General features: G+C 32.2%; 1 protein-coding gene across 1 annotated transcript; it reads left to right on the forward strand.

Moving 5' to 3' along the window:
- LOC133172866 (protein diaphanous-like) lies at window positions 1-25,709 on the forward strand. The gene is made up of 13 exons (XM_061307699.1): window positions 1-430; window positions 15,012-15,127; window positions 16,205-16,364; window positions 16,741-16,919; window positions 18,008-18,087; window positions 18,396-18,538; window positions 20,887-21,017; window positions 22,764-22,868; window positions 24,221-24,402; window positions 24,760-24,880; window positions 25,119-25,283; window positions 25,377-25,452; window positions 25,660-25,709. Exons 1-13 carry the CDS (start codon window positions 1-3, stop codon window positions 25,707-25,709), a joined length of 1,938 nt encoding a protein of 645 aa, XP_061163683.1.
- The last annotated feature ends 366 nt before the right edge of the window (window positions 25,710-26,075 follow it).

The following is a 26,075-nucleotide window of genomic DNA, read 5'->3' on the forward strand; positions in this document are numbered from 1 at the left end:
ATGACTGATAGGAGCAACTCCTTCCGGAAGAATAAATCATCTCTCCCAGCAATGGAGAACGATACTCCATCGAAAACCCCAAAAGAGAGATTTCGAGCATTAGTGAAATGGGTAATCTACCAGATACGTTTTGATCAATTTGATCCTCAGGACTGCGTACAATTATTAAGAGACCCTACTCCAGAAGTCCTAGGTTCCCTGAAAAAGAAAGTACAAAAACTGGATGAGGAATGGACGCATGAATTTATGAATTATGGTGGACTTGATGCTCTTTTGGACGTTGTAGATACAATGGGAAACCGAAGAGTTTCTTTTTTTGAAGCATTGATGCTTTTAGAAAGTGTGACATGTATCAGATACTTGGCCAATTCTGCAATGGGGTTATCTTTCCTGGCTCAGAACGACAGCTACACCAAAAAACTTGTTACAGGTAAGATAAATTGTTGTTTTCTATGGTTTGTTTTTAACATAGATTTAAGACCTGTTTGTAACAAATTGAGAGTCAAGTGAGCAAAAAGTTCATTTTATTTTTCTATTGAGAAAATGTTTGAATAGCCTAAATATATTGATAGAATTTCTATATCATTGTCAATAAATATTCGCTTTCCATTCTTGATTTTTTTTTCCCAATAACTTTGGAATGTATAAAGATATTTATGGTTCCTAAAAAAACAAAACATGAAATAAATAAATAAATAAAAATAAAAATAATTGATTGTTGCTTTTCTAACATCATGCCTTCTTAATATTTTTTTTTAATTTCGAGGGGTGATCAAAAAGTTCGCGAACTATCTCTATATTAACAAAACCACAATTCAGATCAAAACGAAATTTGGCAAACATATAGTCATACACATCTTCTATAAATAGCAGATGTTATATAATGTTTTGCTTCGTGTTTGTGAAGTCACAAGTAAAAATGATGTCAATAGGTAGGTGACTTGTGACAAAAAATGATTGACACAGTCGTACTCGAGGAACGAACGGCTTTAAGTTTTAACGTATATCTGGGAAATTCCTTTCCAGTAGAATACTGTAAACCAACTTTTATTCGCGTACGAGAAATATTCGCGAGTTTCGTTACCTACTTTAACTCGCGAATATTAAACGCCGCGAACCATTCATTTTGTTTTGTATTTATAGAGAATTTTTCCCCAGTCGTGAAAATTAATCGTCGCGGATTGATTTTAAACTGACGAATCGCGAATAAAAAGATGACGCGAATAATAGTTGGTTTACAGTATGATAATTTGTACAAGGTCGATGAAGACAAAGGACTTACCAGAAGTATACCGATAAAAAGATGTGTCCTTAGTTGAGCAATTTGTTTTGAAAGATCGCCAAGTTACAATTAGAAAAATAGTTGAATATCTGAACAATAATATATTTATTAAATATCTAAAATATCGTTTACTTTAGACTTTAAACATATCAGATATTTTTAAAAAAAGCGCCCATACTTTTTCCATATTTGATAAACGACGCTCCCGAGACAGAGGACTCGGGTTGTGATAGTCACCATGCTAATTTTGGGAATGGATCTCCCTATCCACCCATCCTATTGCTTAGATTTGGCCATTTCTGACAGATGGTCTGGTACTGTTGTAAAAATAACTTTCATGGTAAGAAATATAAGACTCGGTAAAATTTCATAGCCTCTGTGAACAGATCGCCACGGAGCATGTCACCTGACCGCCTGGATCGCGTGAGTCGCGCATCGGCAAACAATGGCAGGTGTGCATTAAAATCGGTGAAGACTACTTAAAAGATTAATGAACACTGAGACCTCATTTTATTTCTTTTAAGGAAACAATTCAATTAGTTCGCAAACTTTTTGATCACCCCTCGTATAATGACTTATAATCCATATTTGCACATTCTAACATAAAACCAAACATCTTAACGTTTTCAGTATAAATCTGTATTAAGCTACATTCATGATCTTGTTTTCATTCAGGGAAGGATTTTTTTGTTATAATAATAAATATTTATTACCCTGTTCAAGTGAACTTGTACTTAAGTACCTCTTGGAATCAGTCAATATACATTTTACACGTAAACAAAGATCCTAAGTTTGCTCCTTGATGAACCATTATGCATTTAAAATGAATAATAAAGAAATAAGTATAACTTAAAACATCTCTCGAGATATGAAATCGGGATAGACGAGTAAATTGGGGGGGGGGGGGGGGGGAGGGGTTGACTTATTTTCATTTATATATAAATATAAGGGATGGCTATCGATTAAATTGCTAATCGATTAACCGCAAGACGTTCAGACCGATTCACCCGTTAATCGAATCAAAATACATATCTTCTTGACATTTCTTTTTCAAGTAACTCTACTCATATAAGATGTTAGAAACAATCTGTTTATCTTGATCAGGAAACTACACGTACATGTATTTTATTTCAATTTGAATAGATAAGAAAAAATTAAGAAACCATAAAAAAACATGCCTGAGAAATCAGATATTGATAATTTCTTAGAGCAGATGTTACACATTCTGTATTGTCGCCATAATCAAAACTAAGTCTGAACTTTCACTTAATTTACAATGTTTGTATAGTAATATAATTTGATAGATAACTGCAAAAGATAGACATAATAATTCACAGTACGGTGATTTATTTAAATTCATTAAAGAACTAGATGCTGTCATGAGACAGTAATACCCGCACAAAGGTGTTTGCCTCTAAATGCACACTCCTTCATATTGGGCTTACCAAGGAAAAAGTCCAAATAATTCTAAAATTTACACAGTACATGTATTCGTCAAATCGAGCATAAAATGCTCAGGTGACAATGTGACCCATGGACCTCTTATACGCATTTCATATACTTAATTCATTACCAGTCTGAAATAACAGAATTTAATTAATGATGTAAATTAGGTTTTGATGAAAGGGGGAGGGGATATAAATTTTTGGCCCATAATTGGAATTTTTTTAAATTTATTTTCTCAACAACAAATAATATTATTTTAGTACAAAACGTTTTTGATGAATGTACAAACTTATTTTAGTATTTGATTAGGCAAAAACCTCCTTGAAAAGCCATACCCAATCAATTTTGTCACCCCCCCCCCCCCCAAACACACACACACACAATTTGCCTGTTTTTGGAAAAAGGCCTAGATGGCAAAGTTATGTTAAAACATCGTTTGTTATGATAATTTAAAATTTGTTCTTGTACTGTACATGTATGTGAACACCTTTTTGAAAATTTCTACATCACATTGGGCTTGCGTCACCCTACCAGTACTAGTACTAGTTTTACCATTATCATTTTTAGATTGCACATGGTGCAGTGTTACATATATATCAGTGGAAATTAATTCATTTTGTGTTTTAATTGAATTTCATGAAGTTGACAGGACCTATGACAGTCGGTAAGTACAAGTTTAAGTATAGATTGGGGTAAAATAAACCGAAATGCAAATGGTTAGATTAAAGTTTAAAAAGGATCAAAGATCATCGGCAATCTCCCATGCAGAGTTGTCGTTCGTTTCTCTCTCAGACACTGAATGTATGAGCCGATGGTAGAGAGTGGATCATCGGATGCCACAGTAGACGAATTTCACATTCTGAAGAGTTATCTCGCGTTGTCGACATTACATTCAGTTACAGGCACAGATCCAGGAATTTTTTTTCCGGGGGGGGGGGGGGGGTCCACACCTCACTCAAAAAAAATTCCAGCCCAGAATTTCCTGAGAAGCAAAAAAAAAAAAAAAAAAAAACAAACAAACAAACAAACAAACAAACAAAATAAAAACAATGATCGTGGGGTCCATATTTTTTTAGTGGGGGGGGGGCATCCAAATTCATTTTTTATTTGCTTCTGTAAATCAGTATATAGCCCTATTTAAATAACTCTGCAAATTCGAGGGGAGGGGGGGGGGGGTCCAATCTCCCTAGCCGCTCCCTGTCCCTAAAATGACATATGATCATGTGACTCCAAAATAGTAGAAAACTTTTCCATTTGACTATACATAATTTTGTTTCTTGTGTTATTATGTTATGTACATCTAATGGTTTAAGGTTATGAACCCCTGGAGGTCATTCCCACTCTCTTAATAAATTGGAAATGTTCATAATATGACTACATCAAATTAAATAAAAGTGCATCAGTGATAAGATTACTTGACATTTCATTCATGAATTTGGGTCAAACCATGTACAAACAGGGGTCTGGGAAGGGGAAGGGGCAAGGGGAAGGAGTTATCCTTTACGTCTTAATTGTTGAAAACTCCTAAAATGAATGTTAACCTCAAATCCGACTTGTACGTCTTCATTAATTTTAAGTGGTGGTGTCTCCATATGAGTGAAATATTCCCGAGAGGGACATTTAACAACAAACAAATATTAATGACTTAAAAAACACAGTATACATGTACATGTTTATTAGTGAACGGATATACTTCTGGTCATATCTCTAGTTCTCCCTTGAATCAGAAATGGTGATATAAATATTTTAAGAATGATTAAGAGTTGAAAAGGTTGTGCATTTTAAAATTCATAAGCTCTATGGTTGAATTAGCTATACCAGTTTAGCTTATTTTGCTACTCAAAGCACCTTGATTAACTATTTTTAATCATACTGTTTTCTGAAATGTGAAGTTCTTTCAACATGGATACAAGTCATACCTTTTCAGCTTCTGAAAACAATGCATGAAAAAAAAAAATGCTTTTCAAATACTGTAACTCTTTCCAAGTACTTGTGATCATCAGTTTTTAGCTCACTTGAGTTTTTCTGGTTTTCTGATCACATTTTGTTTGTCATCCATCTCTCGGCCTGTAAACTTTTCACATTTTTGTCTTCTTCACTAGAACCGCTGAGCCAATTTCAACCAACCCTGCCACAAAGCATCTTCGGGTGAAGGGGATTAAAGTTTGTTCAAATGAAGGGTCACACCCTCTTTCAAGAGGGGATAATCAAGAATTAGTGAAAATTTGGTGGTATCATTTTAAAAAAGTCTTATCAAGACTCACTGAATGGGCCCAAAAAGTTTAGTGTAGCTTCAAATTTGTTGAAATTATGACCCACTGGTGTAGGGTGGGGCCACATATGGGGATCCAATGATTTACATAGAAAATGCAGGGGATTTTTTCCATCATAAATCTTCTTCTCATGAACAGCAAGGGCATTATTGTCATCCGTTTTCGCATGAAGGGACCTAGGGGACATTAAATCTCATTTGTCTGTCAGTCTGTTCGTTTGTCAGTCTGTCCGTCTGTCACAATAAATTTAACCTTGGTCATAACTTCTGAATAATAAGAGATAGGGCTTTCATATTTCACATGTACATTACCTACAAGAACTTTCTAAACATGATTTTTGAACCCATGACCTTGACCTTGAAGTTTGACCTACTTTTCCAAAAATTTAACATTATTTTAAATTGATCATTTTGAAAGAGTAAAGATAGGGAATTCATATTATAAATGTATATTACCTGTGACAAGACCTTTCTAAATATATCATGTCTTTTGACTCTCTGACACTGACCTTGAAGTTTAACCTACTTTTCAAAAATGTTATATTTCCTTATAACTTTTGTTTGAGAAGAGATAGGACATATTTGACATGTACATTACCTGTAACAAGATGTTTCCGAGCATGCTATGATTTTTTTACCCCTTGACCTTCATGTTTTACCTAATTTTCAAAAATTTTAACTTTGGTGATTACTATTGAATGACATATGATATGGCGTGCATATTTGAAACAACATGTCATAAATAATGGCATCCCATCCACTAGGACACGGAAAGCAGGGGACCACAATTCTTTGAATTTGCTTATTAGTCATTTTGATATGGACACATCCTCACATAGTGTAGATTCAAGTTTTTTATGCCCTGCCATAAATATGGCCGAGGCATATAGTGTTTCTCATGTCCGACTTCAATCAAACGTCATATGCTGATACATACTGATGTAAGCTTTTCAACTGCATCAACCTTTTTGACCTTGACCTTTCCTTTGACCTTGACCTTACTTTTCTTAAATTAGTGTCTATATCAGTTTTGAATAAACAATTCAAGATATATTTATCAAACTTCATATGCTGATATATACTGCTAAGATCTATCAATTGCATCAACTTTTTTGACCTTGACTTTTCCTTTAACCTTGACCTCACTTTTTTAAATTAGTGTTTATCTACATTTATGATATTTTTATCGAACTTCATATGCTAATAGTAAATACATACTGATATAAGCTTTGAACTGCATCAGCATTTTGACCTCAACCTTTCCTTTGACCTTGACCTCTCTTTTCTCAAATAAGTGTTAAGCTCAGTTTTAAATAAATCATTCAAGATATTTTTATCAAACCTAATATGCTAATATGTATTAGTGAGAGCTATTCAACTGCATCAAAAACTTTTCACCTTGCACTTTCCTGTGACCTTGACCTCCCTTCTCTTTAATTTGTATTTTGCTTAGTTTTAAAGAAACAATCTAAGATATTTTTATGTAAGCATGCACTTATACATAATTTTGTGAGATTTTATCATCTATATCCATTTTTTTTAATTTTAGTTTCAATTTAAAAGAAACTGTTCAAGATATTCTCCTCAAACTTCATACACTCGTACAAATTTTCATGTTGCATAACAGTAGTAATATAGATTTCAGCGGGGCATTTATATCCTATGGACATATTTCTAGTTTTCCAATCATGACCTCCGAGGATAGGGTCAGGCCACAATAAGGGATCAAAGTTTTATATAGGAATAAAAGGTAAAAAATATTCAAAATTCTTCTTTTTAAGAACAACAAAAGCATGATTAATATGGAAACATTCCCAAGAAGTGTAGATTCAAGTTTGTACAAATCATGACCCCATGGGTTAGGGAGGGGCCATTTTTTTTCCTGCCCCTATTTGCTATCCACATGGAAATGCAAATTTTAAAACCATTTTACACATCCACAGGAAAAAATCAATCATCTTCCAAATGATCATGATTTAAGACTAGTGCATAAAATATAAGAGAAGTTCTGGGAACCAGGATGTTTAAACATGTAAATTTTTTTTTTTTTTAAAATTTGACCCCCCCCCCCATTTGACCCCCAGGGGGAAAATAAAAATTCCAAAACCTTATTGCACATCCATAGGGCACCACCAACCATCTCCAAAAAGATGATTAGGCTACTGTGTAAAATGTAAGAGGAGTTCAGGGAACCAGGGGCTTTTTGCATAAAAAACGTCATTTTTCGACCCCTATTTGACCCCCAGGGTGAAAATGAAAATTCCAAAACTTTACTGCACATCTGCAGGACACCACTAACCATCCCCCAAAAGATGATTAGGCTACTGTGTAAAATGTAAAAGGAGTTTGAGAAAGAAGAGTGTGACAGACGGACGGACGGACGGACATGAGTAACAACAATATACCCGAACTTTCTTTAGAAAGTGCGGGTATAATTACAGGACAGTTTTGATAACGACATGATGTAGTAATTAACACTTCACATCCTGACCAATTAGCCTGCGATCTCAATCAGGAGAACAATAATTACCTCCAATTCGGCTTAAGAGCTTCCTTCCTGAGCTTTTGAGCAGATTTTTTTGTCTTGATCTCTATTTGAAAAAAAATCTTCATAATGTTTTAGTTCTTACAATAAATTTGAATTCTACAATGCTAATGAAACTGTATTCAATTAAAATCCCATGATTATATTCCATACCAAAATCATAAAGGGAGGAAGTATATTTTGTGGCTTCAGGTTTTTTTAGGAGAGAATTATCTTGTTTTTTTTTCTCTTTCGCACATTTACAGTATTATTAAGAGAGAATGTCACGAATCATCAAGCTTCCTCAGTGTAATTGATGGAAACTATAAAATTTAAAAATTTCGGGATTTTTGCGTTAATAAACTTCTTTAACAGTCTTATCATTTGTGGTAAAACTTTACAATGATTAGCCACTCGTTTCCATGGTAACCATATATCAAAGTAAGTAAAATACACGCTTTGAAAAATTCAGATTCAGTCAATTTGCAGTACTTTTTCATAGTACAACAAATAAAAAATCAATAATTATTAATAAATCCGATTAAAACTATTTTTAAAAAAACAGTATTTTTATATTTTGTCTGCATGTGAACAAAAACTTTTAAATTTCTATTAGTTTTTCTACATACACTTAGCCTATTTATGACCCTGTTTCGGTGACTGAATTCTCAAATCTCAAACAAGAAAATAAATATCTGATGCTATCCTCAAAAAGGTGAACATTAATACTGTTTATATCAAAATTAAAATTGAGAAGCATTCTTAAGTGGGCTTAAATTGAAAGGGGTTTTTTATCATACTGATGGGTACTTTTCCCATCTTTTATTGTCATGAATTACCTCCCTTGGAGCTCTTCTGTGATAGAAACAAAAAATGTCGGCAACCTTTGGATGTTCTGGTGCACTGACTCAAGGAAAATTCATGTTGTTTCAAGAGGGACAAAGATTCATAAACTTGGAATCTTGTCAACAACAAAAACCTTATGACAAATCAGGTAATACAATTTAAAAAATATATATATTTATTTCTAAAAGCGATCACTTTCTTCCTTATCCGAATTGTCTCCATTCATCTGTGTACAACTTAAACTGGTAGCTAAATGCATGTAAAATCCAAATGAATTGGTTTCCTTTGTTTATTATCCCAAAAATCGCCACACTCATTACATCGATCTTCAAATATTTTTCCTTTTTGTAGAAGTATGCAGAAACAAATATATTAATTTGATGCAAATATTTTAATAACAAATAATGCAAAGCTGATACAGTGACAATCAAGACCGACACCTGGTACTGGTACATGTATATATTTTCTCTATATTTATTTGTTATTGAAATGCCCAGTATAGCTATGTACATGTTATAATCATAGATTTTTTAATCATCATGTAAATTTATTTAACATTTAAAATGTTCTGAAAGCGAAACATTAATTTGTATAAATACATTTAAAAAAGCTCATTGAAATTCAGGTTGCGGATCAAAGATTTTTGTGGTGGATGGAATGGAGGTGGGGTTTTTCAAGTTAATTTTAACAGATGCCAAACATAAAAATTTTTGACATGCAAGAAAAAAAAATAAAAATACCTGAAAAACCTTTTCAATTTCAGGATTTGGGGGAAGGGGGGGGGGGGGATGAAAGATACTTTCTTAAGGCAATTCTTTCAGATATATTACTATGCTTAACAACATACGAGGGGTCCTTGTTTCCTTGGCAAAGATCATTTTACTGTTACTTTTACTATGATAGTCTGTAGATCAGATTTGCACATGGTAATTGCAAATTGCAATACAATATTACATTAATTAATTTTGCAAGATAACAGTGTCAAACTGATTTGTTTTCAGATAAAAGATAATGCGTGAATGTATTATAAATGTATTTCTATATTTCATTCCTGTTTTACTCTACAAAAGCCAAGAAAAATCTCTTGTTAGCAGCACTACAGATTTTCATGTAAATTATACAAGGTAGCTCTACATGCAGATACATGTACATGTACTCTACACTCTACAGATTCAACAGAATGTTTAGAAAATGCTGCTAGCATCTAGAAAAAAGACAATTTAGCCTTTAGCAGTTATTCACTGGTATTAAGAGTCATTTACTTTTAAATAGAAAGACATATTAAATAAGACTAGAAATATTAATCATTATTTTAATATTTATTTGTTGTTTTAGTTTATGTCTCTGATCAGAAGAAAAGAAATACTGTAAAATATATATTTTTTAATTTTGAGGGGTCAAATTTTCAAGGTTTGAGAACAAATATTTAATTTCATGGTTGAAGATGTGTGGCATTGTTAAAATTTATAAAACTCCATAAAATTAATGTTTCCACAGTTCAATACTGCATCATAATGTACATGCCCATGCATGTAAAACCTTCCAATAGTGATCACTGAATTTTAATTCCCTCTGTCTATTGAAAAAAAAAACATGTTCTTAAATGTATTTTATTTCCTCCATTGAATATTTCTCAATTTTCAAGTTAAAGGATGTGTGTCATAACATTTTAACATTCACGGAAAAGTCAGTATAATAACAGGCATATTTTCAAGGGCAAACCTATAATTATATTTTTTTTTATACTTTCATAGAGAGAATGAAGAAATTATCTATTGAAACCAGAATCAGTTATATTAGGCACAGATGGATCGTAAGATAATGTAAGTATATTGTCATTTATAATAATTATTGGGTTTTTTTTCATTTGCACCTTTTAGCTCACCTGAGCTGTAAGCTAAAGTGGTCACATTTGTTCAGTGTTCGTCTGTTTGTCCAATTTTAAACTTTTTGACTTCCTCTCCAGAAAAACTAGGCCAATTTCAACCAAAAGTGTTACATAGCATCCCTGGGCAAAGGAAATCCAAGTTTATTCATAGAAAGGTCACACAATCTTTCAAGAGGGAGAAAACCTAGTGAAAATTTAGTGGCATCTTTAAAAAAAAAGAACAGAACCACTTGGCCAGATAAGTTGAAACTTATGTGAAACTTTAATTACATAGTGTAGATCCAGTTCTGTTCAAATTTTGACCTTTTTGGGGTAGGATGGGGCCAAAAAGGGCAATCAAAGTCTTACATAGGGATAGGAAAAAGAAAATCTTTAAAAATCTTCTTCTCTAAAACAGCAAGACCTTGATCAGTCATATTGATATGGAAGAACCCTCAGGTATGTAGATTTAAATTTATTCAAATCACGTGTCTTAAAATAAATTGTGTGAAGCGTCCTAATTCATGTCCTTATGAATTCTTAAAAGTTGAATTCATTTCTTAAATGAACTCATTGTATCTTAGTGTTCCAATAACAAGCAAAATTATAAATGGTGTGCAATATATTTCATAAGAAAATCGAAATTCGCAAGTCTTGTAGATACAAGCTGGGTTTAGTGGGGCTAAAATATGGAAGCAAATTTTACGGCTACATAAGTCACATTGCTATCCAGCATATGCATGTTGTGAGTGGATTCAAGTATGCATAAGTCATGGGCTCTTGATGCTTGGGTACAGCCCTGGTAAGAACATTTTTCATGGGAATATAGATTAAAATGTTTTTTCAAAAACTTCTTAAAGAAAAGAGCATTGCATAGGTGGCTCAGGTGCGCAGTGTGACCTATGGAACTCTTTCTTATTAATTTTTTTTCTTTTAATTCATAAATTTGAATCCAAAGTAATATTTTAATTTTACTCAGATTAAAGGGAAAAAAACATCCTTTGAGATTGTTAATTTTTCTCCATTTAAGGAAATGTAGTTTAGCTCACCTGAGCTGAAAGCTCAAGTGAGCTTTTCTGATCACCCATTGTCCGTCGTCCGTCCGTCCGTCCATCTGTATACTTTTCACATTTTCAACTTCTTCTCAAGAACCACTGGGCAAATTTTAATCAAACTTGGTACAAAGCATTCTTAAGTGAAGGGAAGTTTAAATTGTAAAAATGAAGGACCAAGACGCCTTCCAAGGGGAGATAATCAAGAAAAGACAAAAATAGGGTGGGGTCATTAAAAAATCTTCTTCTCAAGAACCAATGGGCCAGAAAAACTGCAACCTACGTGGAAGCATCCTGGGATAGTGTCGATTCTAAATTGTTCAAATCATGACCCTGGGGCTAGGGTGGGGCCACAATAGGGAATCCAAGTTTTACATTGAAATATGTAGAAAAAACCTTTAAAAATCTTCTTCTTAAGAACCACTGGGCTGGAAAAGCTGGAACTTAAGTGGAAGCATCCTGGGGTGAAGTAGATTTTAAATTGTTAAAATCATGACCCCCGGGGTTAGGGCAGGGCCACAATAAATACTACAAGGTGGGAAATAGGTGAAAAACAACAAGGCCAAAGTTACTCAGGTGAGCGTACTGGCCCATGGGCTTCTTGTTTAATATTGTTTTTAATTTTTGAAGTTTTTACACAGAAGTCAGATTCTAATGAGAGACTGTGATTTCCAGGGAGTCAAGACACACACATGACTGAGACAAGTGAGATGACACAAGCCATCAGCATTATGGGTCTCTCTGATTATGTTCCGAAAAGTACCGTTTGAGATGATTTCTTTGAATGCTGTGACATGGGCATTGCCTTATCAAGAAACAGATGAAAATTAAATGGATTGAAGATTTCATTGAATGAGGAATGACTACTCAATTAAAAGAAGAGAAATATTGAATTTAAGACAAATTATGTAAAGGTTAAACCTAAACAAACAAAAAACAAAAAACAAAAAAAAAAAACAAAAAACAAAAAAAAAAAAAAAAAAAAAACAAAAAAAAAAAAAAAAAAAAAACAACAAAAAACAAAAAACAAACAAACAAAATCAAAAACAATTCTCATACATAAATTGATCATGTTTTGTTTGAATTTTCATAAATAGTTCATTGGAGTGTTACCAACATTTTTTGATAATTTAAGGATTACAAAATGTCTGTTCAGCTCTGTTGCTGTTGACCACTTTGGTTGCTATACACAGATTACATAACTGATGCAGAAAATTGACTATGTTTTTATAATTCATAAGTGATGAAGCTTAAATATCTTGTTTTCTGTATATAAATACATATTCTCCTTCATTTTTTTGTCAGTGTTTTGAAAATATATCGGTTACTATGCAGCAAAATTGGTTACTAAGGGAACATTACATAATTATTTCAACATTATATCACTTTATTTATTGATGTTGCAAGAGTATATTAGCAAATATACATGAAATTATGTAATGGACCCTTAACCATCAATGTGGAAGAAATTGAAGGTTTTTTCCCTTAAAAATTGATGTGTTTTTAACCTTTATTGGCGTAAAAACTTAAAAATTAACTGTTGCTATGGACATCATTTGGTTGCTATGCACAGAATATGATTGATACTGAAATTTAAGTATGTTTTATTATTCCTAAGTGAAATAAAGCTTGTTGATTTATTTTTTTTTTATATGTAAATACATGTTCTCCTTTATTTTTTGACACAATCTCTTGAAAATGCCTTGGTTGCTATGCAATAAAATTGGTTGCTATGGGCACATTACAGGATTTTTATCTCATAATATTACTATATTTATTGATAATGCAAGAGTATGATAGCAAATATACATTAACAATTATCAATTGGGAAGAAACTGAAAGTTCTCCTTAAAATTTGCTGTGTATTTTTAATGTTTCTTAAGAGTAAAAACATAAAATTTAACCGTTTTTTCCACAAAAACAATAAAAATGCTTCTCAATTTTATATGCCATTCTTGAATATCAACCTGTATTGTGTAAGAATAAAATTCATTTTAATGTTCAGCTTGTTGTAGATTTTACATATATAAGTTTAAACTTGAGAGGTAATTTTCAATTTTTCAAACTGTAAAACTGTACAATATTTGTGTTGCCATGGCAACCGATGCCTAGGTATTTAGATTTGCTTTTAAACTTTTTTGTATACTATGCATCTTTAATAATTAGCATAAAGTCTGTTGTAGGTGATATCTCTATTGTTTTTGTAAAAATATTCTTTAAAAAAAGTTAAAATTGAAGTGTTTTTTCTTAACTTATGTTGGTTTCCATGGCAACACATAATAAGGGGAAAAAATAATAGTTTCGTTGATCAAGCATCATTTTCATGTATGTGAAAGTTGTGTACTATGAACACTTTTTACAACCAATAAAAGAAAACAGGAGGTTAAAATTTAAAGTTTCCATCTGAAGCTTGATGATTCGTGACATTCTCTCTTAAGTATGGGTTCCTAGCTAGTTTTACATGCAGCCTGCACATAGAGTTATTTTGTGCAATGAAATATTTTATGCTGGTCCTAAATTATGTATTAAATTAACTGTCATGGATTCTATCATCATATGTGATAAATTTAGCTAAATAAATATATTCAGAAAGTTCTCGAAAAAAATATAGCCCAATTTAAGCTTAAAATTAACTCTATTTAAGTAATATCTAAAAATGAACATCACAGATCCACACTTTTAATTTTCTTTTCTGAATTTATAAGATAATTTTAACCATTCTGCTTGAAAATTCAGAAAAAATGTCATTACTTTCAAACGATTTTATTGCTTGTTGACTTTTTAATGCCAGAAAAATAACATTTTTTGAGTGCAGAAAGTTATAATGATTGACTATGCGGAGTAATTTGAAACTTTTTTGTTGTCACAAATTTTAATGTGAGTATTGAAGAGGAAAAATAAAGACTGCGTTTGTTCCCATAATTTATTTGGATAAAAAATATTTGAAGAAAAACTGATTGATTTGTTAGACGTTATAACAGTGCTAAAAGGTAATATTAAATGCTCCATGCGCATAAGAAGAGCATTAAGCCCCATTTTTTGTTTTGATTTTTAATTAAGCTATGTGTGTAGATTCTAAAAATATAATTAATACATGTAAAAAAAAAATTCTTAATACGTTTGAGAACAGGATCAAACCTCCTTAAATAGATAATTATGTGAAAACGCTAAATTGTCAACGTTTATGTAGACGTCTCATTTTTTAAAATGAATTGTAAGAAAATTGCGTTCAAATTTACATGTAAATCATATACGATACCAATTTTGATGCACCAGATGCGCATTTCGACAAATTACGTTTCTTCAGTGATGCTCAAGCCGAAACGTTGGAAATCCAAAATATTTAATTAAAAAGACTTGGAAGAGCTGAAAAAGATGCCAAAAACTGGAGCCAAATACCTCTAAGGATCAGAGCTATGCATGAGGGAGATAATCCTTTTTTTAAAAATAAATTTGCAAATATTACCACAGCATTTAGATATATGTTCTATTTTTTTCGACTAACCGATTACAGATTTTCTAACCGACTACAATCGTTCCGACCGAATAATCGGTTATCTAGATGCAAATTGCCTTTCCTAATAAAAATATTGCTGAAAAAGTGTTATACAAAACGGATAATGCAAATAAAATATAAATTCGTAAATACTAAGCTATAATTTATCTCAGCTCAATTCTCTAAATATTTTGTTCAACCTTTTCTTCATTATTTTTGTCTCAAGCATTGGATACAAACCAGTCAATAGTGAAGACCCAGGTCTTTGAATTACTGTCAGCGCTGTGTTTGAAATCAAGCGATGGATACATCCTCACTCTTTATGCTCTAGACAGCTATAAGGTATACCCGTATCATAAAATATTCTTCCATTTATTCATTTTGCTATTAAGTGTTCGAACCTTGATATAATTCTTGTCTGTATTGTGAAGAACTATGAACACAAACTCTCGATTTTATACCTTTATACCCATTTAATTCATCTGGCCATTTAATTCGTTTAAATGACAAGAAACGGTCATTAGTAATGATAAATAATTTTTAAAACAGGTCAAATAGTTAATTGCTCTAATTTATGTCTTCTCATAGGAGGGATAGACAATTTTATCCATTAAAATCAGGCTTTAAAACATCACTAGATTTTCAAATACTCATGGAAAATGAAATAATGACCCTTTAATCATTCTTCATGTTTGATTTATGTAATATTCAACATACACTGTATATGATTGATAAAGCTATTATTTTTTTAATTTGTAATCTCATTTGAAATTTATAATAAAATAACTTTTTTTGTTGTTCCTTGTCTGTAAACATGTTTCCCTTCCCTCTCCCTCGTGAAACAACAAATTCTTTGGTATGTATTGTGAAATAACAATTCATAATACGTGTAAAGAAGAATTTTTATTTCAGGGGAGAGAGCCTTTAAAAATCTTTTCCGTTTTCCTTTGATTTCTATAGTGAAAAAAACCCACATGTTTTACCAAAATAGTAGAGTCGCCTTTCTTTGTTTTCCCAAATAAGTTATGAAAATTTACATAAATCTGTACATAAATATGAAAATTCATTTAAATATGTTAATTCTGAAAACTGACTTAGCTTGGAGGTAGGCGGCAGAAAAATATGATCGCTCTTAGTTCTTTGTCTTTCAATCCTTGTCCGTTATTGTTAATTATAAAAATAAGTGTTTCTTTAAAAAAAAAACAAAATCCAAACGAAAACCAAAATCAAAGCAAAACATGTGTCACAACAATTCCCTAACTACGCGAAATCAGCATTGTTCCCAAAGATGGGAGCATGGGCGAAAACAGATAAACAAAATGTGCATTAATAACTTTGTTATGAAGGCAAAAAAGTTAAAACATTCCAAACTCAAAAAAGTACTTTTCAGCAAAGTCAAGGCTGACATTTGTTTTTAAGATAAAGAAAAACCAAAGATATCGCTTCAGTGTTATAATGGATGAACTGGAAAAGGCAGATTTGGTTTCCTACAGAACTACATTGATGGGTTTTGTCAATTGTATCATTTTGGCTAATGAAGAATTGCAGGAGAGAGTAAGAATCCGCAATGAATTTATTGGTAGGTAAAGGAATACCTCTGCACAGTGCTTTTACAAAGCTCTGTATTATTTTATTATTATGTATGGGGTGGGCTACCTTACAGAAAATTTTGGTCTTTCTTCTTTCAATCACAGGTTGATTGTTTACATGTCGAAAATTTATATTGAAACCAAATAGAGTTTAACATATAAAGGAAACGATAGGAGAACCCCTGATATCTTGATTTCCATATAACCCCAGTTTTCAAAATTTGGGATACATGGCTTCTTTTCACGTTTCTAAATGAAAATGGTGAAAATAAAGAAATGTATGAAACATATATAAACAACATATTGAAAATCGATGTCCAACACTAAAACTGCATTTAAAAAATGCATATTTTAATCTTTATTTAGGATTAAACTGTCTGGGTATTATCAACGATCTACGAAAGGAAGACGATGAGGATATGATGGTTCAGTGTGAAGTTTTTGACAAAGAGAAGGCGTCAGATGATGAAGAAATGGCGACCTTATACCGGACATGCATCGATATTAACAATGCCAAGGAGGTTTTCAATGCTCTTTATCATAAGGTTAACATACATATGTTGTATTAATTTTCTATATATTATATTCTTTTCATCTTTCAGTTGACATTTTTTTTCAATTATTCTAGGAATCTCTTGTAATTTTCAAAAAAGAAAAAAAAAATCTTAGCGAACAGGAAAAGACCATATCCTTAAAAAAATTCCTTAAAAATAAATCTGCTAAAATTCTCTTTAATTTTTTTTCCTAAAAAATCATGTCTGCGGGTATGTTAAGGAAGCATACAAATCGTTCCTCGGGAAATTTAGACTTTTTAAAGAAAATTAAGTTTGATAATTTATCAAAGTCGCCGATAAACTTATATTAACTAATGCAGAAAGACAACAGAGTGTCTGAGGCTAAGAAATGCACCATCACGACGTCATCACGTGACTGGTATTACATGTAATAGCAAAAATTTCCTTAATAAAAAAGTTAACAGAGCAACAATACCCCGGGGTTTGATAATTTCTTTGAGTAAACTGAAAACTAGAAAACTTGTGTTCTACAATTGACGTCATCTCGCCTACTATGACGTCACATTGTATCACTGACTTAGTCTAGTCAGATTATCTTAGTGCTTCCTTAACACCTGCGTCGTTGAAATAACCTGATTGTAGCCCCGAAACAATCTTATTCTATTTGATGTTCTTGAGCTGCAGCATGATACTTGAAGGTATTTAACGGAATGAAAATATTTCAAGTGCGGGAGACATAAATTAGATCTCAAAACAACCTTGAATCTTTGACATTTGTTTTCCTACCTTGGTTATTGAAATAATGTTTTGATTAAAATGCGTTTCGATTCTTCACTGCTAAGGAGAATAATCAAATGTTTCAATTTAAAAACATATCGTAGTCAACTTACAAACCACTAATGATGAATGCTGATTTGAATGTTTTTCTTCTCTAGATGTACCTTAAATTTCCAAACATAATGTAGTGAGTCAATGTGATCTATTCAGATAAAGACAGACCTAGTTATATCAGTGCAAAAATGAAATTTGAATATTTCAGTATTCTTAATTTTTAAAGCTGATTTCTTTTGTTTGAATAACCAGGGGTCGTTAATTAAATTCTTTATGATTGTTATCAGGTTTACAACACACCATTTGCGGAGGTGCTTCTTAATATTATGCTATTTCTTCTACAAAGTCAGACGGAAAAATCACCCAGGTATAGAAAGAGTTTTGCATCTTCATGAGTGTCTTTGTTTACTATCATAACTATTAATTTTATAAACAATCAGCTTAAAGGGACAAAAACTGCTTCCAGTAACTGTCTTTGATATATCAATATGTTATGTCTTATTTAACATTGGAAACATAAGCACAATTGTAATTCTTCTTCCCAAAATATCATAGTTTCACAAATGCTTCAATTTTTAAGACAACTTGCGTATACGTTCATCTTTTACAATAAACTTATTGACTACTTAAGTACTAACAGTACCATTTGCGAATAACCCGAGACTAAATTTTCAGTATAAAGCAATGGAAAAAGGTTGAAGATTCCGTGAAGGAGGCATTTCTGAGATGTGAAACACAAGTCACCCGAAGTGGAAACCACGTATCACAACCCCCTCCCCCTCCTCCACCAGTGCCAGATCCAAACTTTAGAGGAGTCGGTAATATTTGTTCTCGCACTCCCAAACAAAAAATGAAAATAGTCGATTGGACAAAGATCCCTGCCTCTTGTATTTCAGGTAAATGAAAGTAAGGTATATCAGTCTGGACATTTTTTTTTCTTGGGGGATCAGTAAACTCTTTTTTTCTCTTAAGTTTTGAGAATAAAATGAAAGAGTACTTTTCTTGAAACGACAATGACAGAAATGTGGATGATGCTGGTAATATCAAAGTGCCTACACCATCTGGATTAATATTTTTAGCTCACCTGAGCTGAAAGCTCAAGCGAGCTTTTCTGATCACCCTTGTCCGTCGTCCATCCGTCCGTCCGTCCGTCTGTAAACTTTCACATTTTCAACTTCTTTTCAAGAACCACTGGGCCAATTTTAACCAAACTTGGTACCGAGCATCCTTGGGTAAAGGGAATTATAAATTGTTAAAATGAAGGGCCAAGCCCTCTTCAAAGGGGAGATAGTCAAGAAAATACAAGAATTGGGTGGGGTCATTAAAAAATCTTCTCAAGAAACACTGAGCTAGAAAGACTGAAACTTATGTGGAAGCATTCTTGGGTAGTGTAAATTCTAAATTTTTAAATCTTGACCCCCGGGGTAGGGCGGGGTCACAATAGGGAGTCCAAGTTTTACATTGAAATATGTAGAAAAAATTTTTAAAAATCTTCTTCCCAAGAACCACCGGGCGAGAAAAGCTGAAACTTAATTGGAACATTCTTGGGTAGTGTAAATTCTAAATTGTTCAAATCTTGACCCCCAGGGGTAGGGTGGGACCACAATAGGGAATCACAAGTTTTACATTGCAATATGTAGAAAAAAGATTTTAAAAACTTCTTCTCAAGAACCACTGAGCCAGAAAGACTGAAACTTATGTGGAGGCATCCTGGAGTAGAGTAGATTCTAAATTGTTCAAATCATGATCCCCAGGGGTAGGGCAGGGCCACAATTAAGAATCTTAGTTTTACATGGAAATATGTAGAAAATATCTTTAAAAATCTTCTTCTCAAGAACCACCGGGCCAGAAAAGCTGAAACTTAAGTGGCAGCATCCTTGGGTAGTGTAGAATCTGAATTGTTCAAATAATGACCCCCTGGGGGTAGGGTGGGACCACAGTAGGGAATCACAAGTTTTACATTGCAAAATGTAGAAAAATTTTTAAAAAAATCTTCTTCTCAAGAACCACTGAGCCAGAAAGACTGAAACTTATGTGGAGGCATCCTGGAGTAGAGTAGATTCTAAATTGTTCAAATCATGATCCCCAGGGGTAGGGCAGGGCCACAATTAAGAATCTTAGTTTTACATGGAAATATGTAGAAAAAATCTTTAAAAATCTTCTTCTCAAGAACCACTGGGCCAGAAAGGCTGAAACTTATGTGGAGGCATCCTGGGGTAGTGTATTTTCTTAATTATTCAAATCATGACCCCCTGGGGGTAGGGTGGGGCCACAACAGGGAATCCAAGTTTAACATTGAAATATGTAGCAAAAATCTTTAAAAATCTTTTTCTCAGAAACAACTGGGCCAGAAAAGCTGAAATTTATGTGGAAGTATCCCAAGGTAGTGTAGATTATAAATTGTTCAAATCATGACCCTAAGGGTAGAGCGGGGTCACAATAAGTACTACAAGGGGGGGGGGGGGACGGGTGGAAAAACAGCAAGCCCAAAGTTACTTAGGTGAGCGCCGTTGCCCATGGTCCTCTTGTTCATATTTTTACCCTGGATATGTCATATTTTCACAAATAGATGAAGATTTCCCCTCAAGGATAGCAACAAACACTTAAACCTTATGTTTCACTTTTTGGCCAAAAGAGACACTGGAATTTTTTTTTTTTTTTTTTTTTTTTTTTTTTTTTTTTTTTTGAAGATCTTGCACGATTGCTTTTATCTCTGCAACTAGTACATATTTAAATCGAATATGGTTTTTTCTTTAATCAGACTCAATAATCATCATGAGGGTGCATTAACTGTATTGAGCACCATGAATCTTTTATACTTCTTTTTCCTTAGGCATGGTTGATGTTAAACGTCATTTTCTGTTAATCAAAACGTATGTACAGCTAAGCTGGTTATCATTGTCAAGATTAATTAAATACAGTCGGGGCTTGGCCATCCGGTCGCTTATATTTCCTGGATTAGGTCTCTGGATTAATGATACTTTTTTATATTTGGTTTATATACAAATATATATTTTTGTTCCAAACAAATGTCTTTCGGATGGTGAAGCTTTTGTGGTGAAGGTGAATGATTTTTTTAAGGATGAAAGAGTCTTCACTTTATAAACATGTACATGTATATTATTTCTATTGATAATAATTTTTAAACTTGTTATAATTTTGATAGCTTCAGATCAAGAAAATGTTTGGAAGAAAGTCGGGTACATGGAGGATCGAATCAAAGTGAACCATGAAACCTTAGAACAGCTATTTTGCTCAACAGAAGATAAAGCAATTAAAACAAGGCAATCGAAAGAGGTAAGAATATTGTATGAAATATATGGAGATAACGAAATTGTTCGAGCTCAAAAGTCCATTAAACATAACAAAATAGAAGCAGAGCAAACCTCTAAGACATCAGAGGTGGGATCAGGTGCCATGGTTTAGTGAGCATCCCCTGCCGACCGGTCACACCCGCCGTGTGCTCGTTGTCATGATCTGGAAATAACGGGAAAATACGTCGACAATTTAGTGTGTAAATAATGGTCAATAGGTATGAAAAACGTAAGTCAGTATTTGACTTAGTGAAAGATTTTATTTGCTGACAAGGTCATTGTATGTATTTAATGGAGTTGCAGATAGAGTACTAGAGTATTAGGAGAAAATTAGCTTTTTATATATGATATCAGTTTTTAAATGCTGTGATAACAAGTAATAGTTTAGTGAATTATCCTAAATGACATTTCTAATAGATATTTCTTCTTGATCCGAAACGGAGTATGCAAGTCAACATCTTTCTGAGCCATGTTAAGCATAGTCACAATGAGATCATCTCTATGATTGAGGGGCTATCAATAGGCAGAGAGCATCTACTTGGTTTGCAGAAGATTCTTCCGAATGAAAATGAGGTGACAAATTAATTTGTTATATTCAAAAGAATGTAATTCCATGGCTAAACAACAATTATACATATCTATGTGTCAAATGAAGACAAATATATAATATAACGTACCCCACTGACTACAACATTGAAGTATTTTCCCTATATGACTGAAACCCTTTATATGCACCAAATATTCTTGACTATTCAAAAAATATTGTCAAAAAACGACCATAAGTATAGATATTCTCTTCTCAATGAAATTGAAATAGTTCATAGATAATATTTATCTCTGATTCATCCCAACTGTGTCTCAGCTATGTAGAATATAAAACCATCCCATCTCAGCGTATTTGGCTCCAGTCCTTTTTTCAGCTCTTCGAAGTCTTTTTTTTTTTTTTTATTTAAATATTTCGGATTTCCAAGGTTTGGGCTTGAGCAGCTCTGCTGGTGGACTTTTAGTCCCCGAGGGTCTCTACAGTAAATTAATACTTCGTTACTAGCTTAAAAATATGGATATATATTTAATTGCTGTGGTAAAATTTCAAAAATTATTTCAAAGTTAAGGATTATTTCCCTCATGCATAGCTATGATCCTTCAATGTATTTGGCTCCAGTCTTTCACACCTTTTTTTCAAACTATTCCAAGACTTTTTTATTTGAATATTTTGGATTTCCAACGTTTTGGCTTGAGCATCACTGAAAATATATAATTTGTCGAAATGCGTATCTGGTGCATCAAAATTGGTACGGTATATGATTTACATGCTATATTTAGTTATGAGCTCATTTATTATTTGTAAAATTATAATTAATATTAGAACTAAATTTAAACTAAGTTATTCAATGAAAAAAATGGTATCAATTGAGTGTATTCCTACTGATATTTGTTTTGAAAATAGACTTGTCGTCTGTTCTAGCAGGATTCAATACGTCAAGGGGTCATAGATTTCCCCATCAATTTATTTGTTAACACTATGTCTTGTACAATAAAACGGGGAAATAAGGATGCATTTTTGGGACCTCCTTTTTCAATTCCGTATAATATATCTTTCTTTTTATTCATATCTTATAAAAAATGTTAAATTTTACATCCCTTTTACCAAGATTCAGTTATGACAGATTCTCTGGTAAGCAAGCTTTACTGTTTAAAATATAATGTATAACAAAGTATAATTTTTCAGGTTGCAAAGCTAAAAAATTTCGATGGAGACACAGGAAAGCTTGGAAATGCAGAGAAATTTTACCTAAAACTTATCCAGTTACCTGGCTTCGATACCCGTATTAAAGTACTTGTTCTCAAAGAGCAGGCTTGTGATAAAAAAGACATTCTTCCAAAAATCAAGGCTTTTGAGCGAATTTGCCAACAATGGTTGAAGAACGAGTCCCTTGAGTTTTTGAGAATCCACATCTGATTTACCCCACTTTAGAATATGCTGTAGCACAATACGTCTGTAGTTTATCCTTTACTCTGGTTAATACTTTGTAAGGAGTAAAGACAGGGGCTTGGTAGGGCATTTGCTGGACCCAGAATATATCTCTGTTTAATGCATGAATTAAAGATCAGTATTTTTATTTGGATACATTAAACTGAGTTATTTGTTACCAGTTTTTTTTTACCTTTACGATTTTATGATTCAAATTTTCTTTCACACGTATCCTCACAACCTGTATTTCTGTATTTTTTCACAATTGGTCTAAAATAATTGTCTTTTTACAAACAATTTAAATTGATATTTCATTCTTCTACCTTTACTTTTAAGATAAAAAAAGATAATTATTATCTCTATAATTGTTTACTGCAGAAAATTGACCAGAGTGATCTTTACAGCTATTGTCGATTTCAGTACTAGTACTGCTAGATCTGCTTCCTGCCTTCTCCCGTGGATAGATTAATATCCACATTGTCGTTCTTGTAAAAATATATTCAAAAATAGAATTTAGTTGAACAAATTCTATAGCATAAAGTTCAACGACCTGATTAAGCCGTAGTAGTCGCACATTCTTACACATAGCAGGTGTGAGTCCCAAATTTTTAATACGACATTATGTTTTTTTTTTTTTAGTTTTGTTTGTTTGTTTGTTTTTGTTTGTTTTTTTTTCTGCTTGTTTTTTTTTTTTTTTTTTTTTTTTTTTTTTTTTTTTTTTTTTGTTTGTTATTTTTTTGTTTTTTGTTTTTGTTTTGTTTTGTTTTGTTTTGTTTTTAAAGATGCAAATTGCAATTCATGGGAATTAATTTTAATATTTTACGAAAAAGTTGTTATGTGTTCTTCATTCCATATCCTGACTAATCTCATGATTGGTACATTTTTATGACCATATATTATCTAAAACAATATCAATCTGATTTGGATAACTTTAACAAATAATTTGTTATCGAATTCCTTATACTTTTTTATATTTTTTTCAAAATATAAAAAATATCTAAAAACATATATTTTTTAAAAAGTTTTTGCCCCCCCCCCCCCCATTTTTATCTTGTGATGCAACGCTTAATTGCTAGGGCATATGTGCATATTTTGTAGACATTATGTCGTCTTTAAAGAGGTGATTTTTTTGTTGTTGTTGTTTTAACAAAGTAATTAGAAAATCACTGATATGTTATTACATCCATTTAATATAAATATATGTTCATCTTTAGGGTGGTTACGCTGGAAATGCCAAGGGTTTCAAAATAGAATCCTTAAATAAACTGATTGTCATCAAAACCACAGATCCGAATGTCACCCTGCTTTATTATCTTGTTGAAGAAGCTGAAAAAGAAATAACGGATGCTCTAAATTTTGTGGAAAAGATGTCAATCGATCTGGATATAGTCTCAAAGTAAGATATGTTCATCGATAGGCTAGATTATTGACTGTTGGTAAAAATAAGGAGAGAACATAAGCCATACATTTTTCTATTCTAGTTAAAGTGTAAAATGAAATTTACTCAAATATTCAAATTGTAACATGTTTTGAGAAAGATATAAGCATGTTATCACTTACGTGTATCAAATCCATCAGTGCGATTGTAATACTTGTATACTTTTACATTTATTTGTATTGACCCATGGAATGTCAATAGATGATGTGTTTATTGATGCATATTTTTAAAGCATGATTCGTAATAAAAAAAAGACATGAAAAATAAATTATCTATATCAAGCAAATTTGCTTAATTCAAACATCCATTTTAAAGGCTGAGCGTGGACGAATTAAAGAAAGAGATAAATACGATGAAAGACAACGTAACAGTAATTAAAGAAGAAGTTGAAAAATGTCCAAATGATGTCAAACATCAACTAGAAATAATCCTTCAGGCAAGCGTGTTAGGTTCAGAAATTTCAATTTGTTTCATTATACTTGACAGAGGTAATTTTTGAAGTATTTTAGATCAGATGTTTATAATGATACCTCTCTCTCTCTCTCTCTCTCTCACACATAAATACACACACAAACGCAAGAAACTGCATAATGTTTTATATTGTTAAATTGTACTTATATTAAAATAAGCAGCCATTTCTAATATAGTGACTAATTATATAATCATATTAATAGGCTGCAGAAAAAGAAATGGGGCCATTATATTGTGGGATAGGTAAAATTACTGAGAGGACAAAACTGCTTGTTGACTACTTTTGTGAAAACGGGAATAGTTTCGACATTGACGAGTGTATTGATCAAGTGAAGATTTTTTGTGATTGTGTGAGACGATGTCAAAGGGTAAATTGGAAGTAGTATTTTTTTAAAAAAGGAAATAGTTCTCTGGTTTTTGCATCCATTACTAAATAAATGGATTTGAATTACTTTTAACAGGAGAATCTTGAACGAAAAGAAAAAGAAGCAAAGAGGAGACACAGCACAGAACATCAAGGAGAAAAGACAAAAAAGAGTATGTTACATTATTTATACTTTTGTTATCATAGATAGTTACTCAGTTTATCGAATTGTTTTTTCTCATTTATCAAGGTTCAACCCAGACGATGGCAGACAAGAGCCATATCGTAAACCGTTTTTTAGAAGATATAAGAAGAGGATTCAAACGAAGAAAAAGGCTTTCCAAAATAACAGATGAAAATTAAAATCTTTCCTTTTTCAGTCCTGGAAATACGTGATGGAAGTAGAAGATGTAATGTAACTGCTTTTTAAACTAGAACTACAATTAACTTTGGTCAATTTGTCGTTAATCTCTTTTTATAAATTGTCCTTTCTTTAAAAGGTGAAATTTTAGATCACAATTAGATTAATAGTGTAATTGTAGAAAGCCTGTTTTGTTTCAACCTTAAACAACAAACAGACAAAAAGAAAAAAAAATCAATTTTCGGTAATTTTCGTCTTTTATTTTAAATGTTTAATGGATTAAAATGTTCAAAAATGTATGTCACGCTCGAATAAGCACTTCATAATTATAATATTTATTTTATACACTTACACATCTAGAATATAAGAATACGAGGGTCGTTCAAAATACTTAGACAGTGTTGCTATTCATAATATCAATACTACAAAGTTAAA

Source organism: Saccostrea echinata, unplaced genomic scaffold (genome assembly GCF_033153115.1).
Source record: "Saccostrea echinata isolate AGI-Se365-2 ecotype Australia unplaced genomic scaffold, CSIRO_AGI_Sech_v1 ptg000055l, whole genome shotgun sequence".
NCBI classification, from domain to species: Eukaryota; Metazoa; Mollusca; class Bivalvia; order Ostreida; family Ostreidae; genus Saccostrea; species Saccostrea echinata.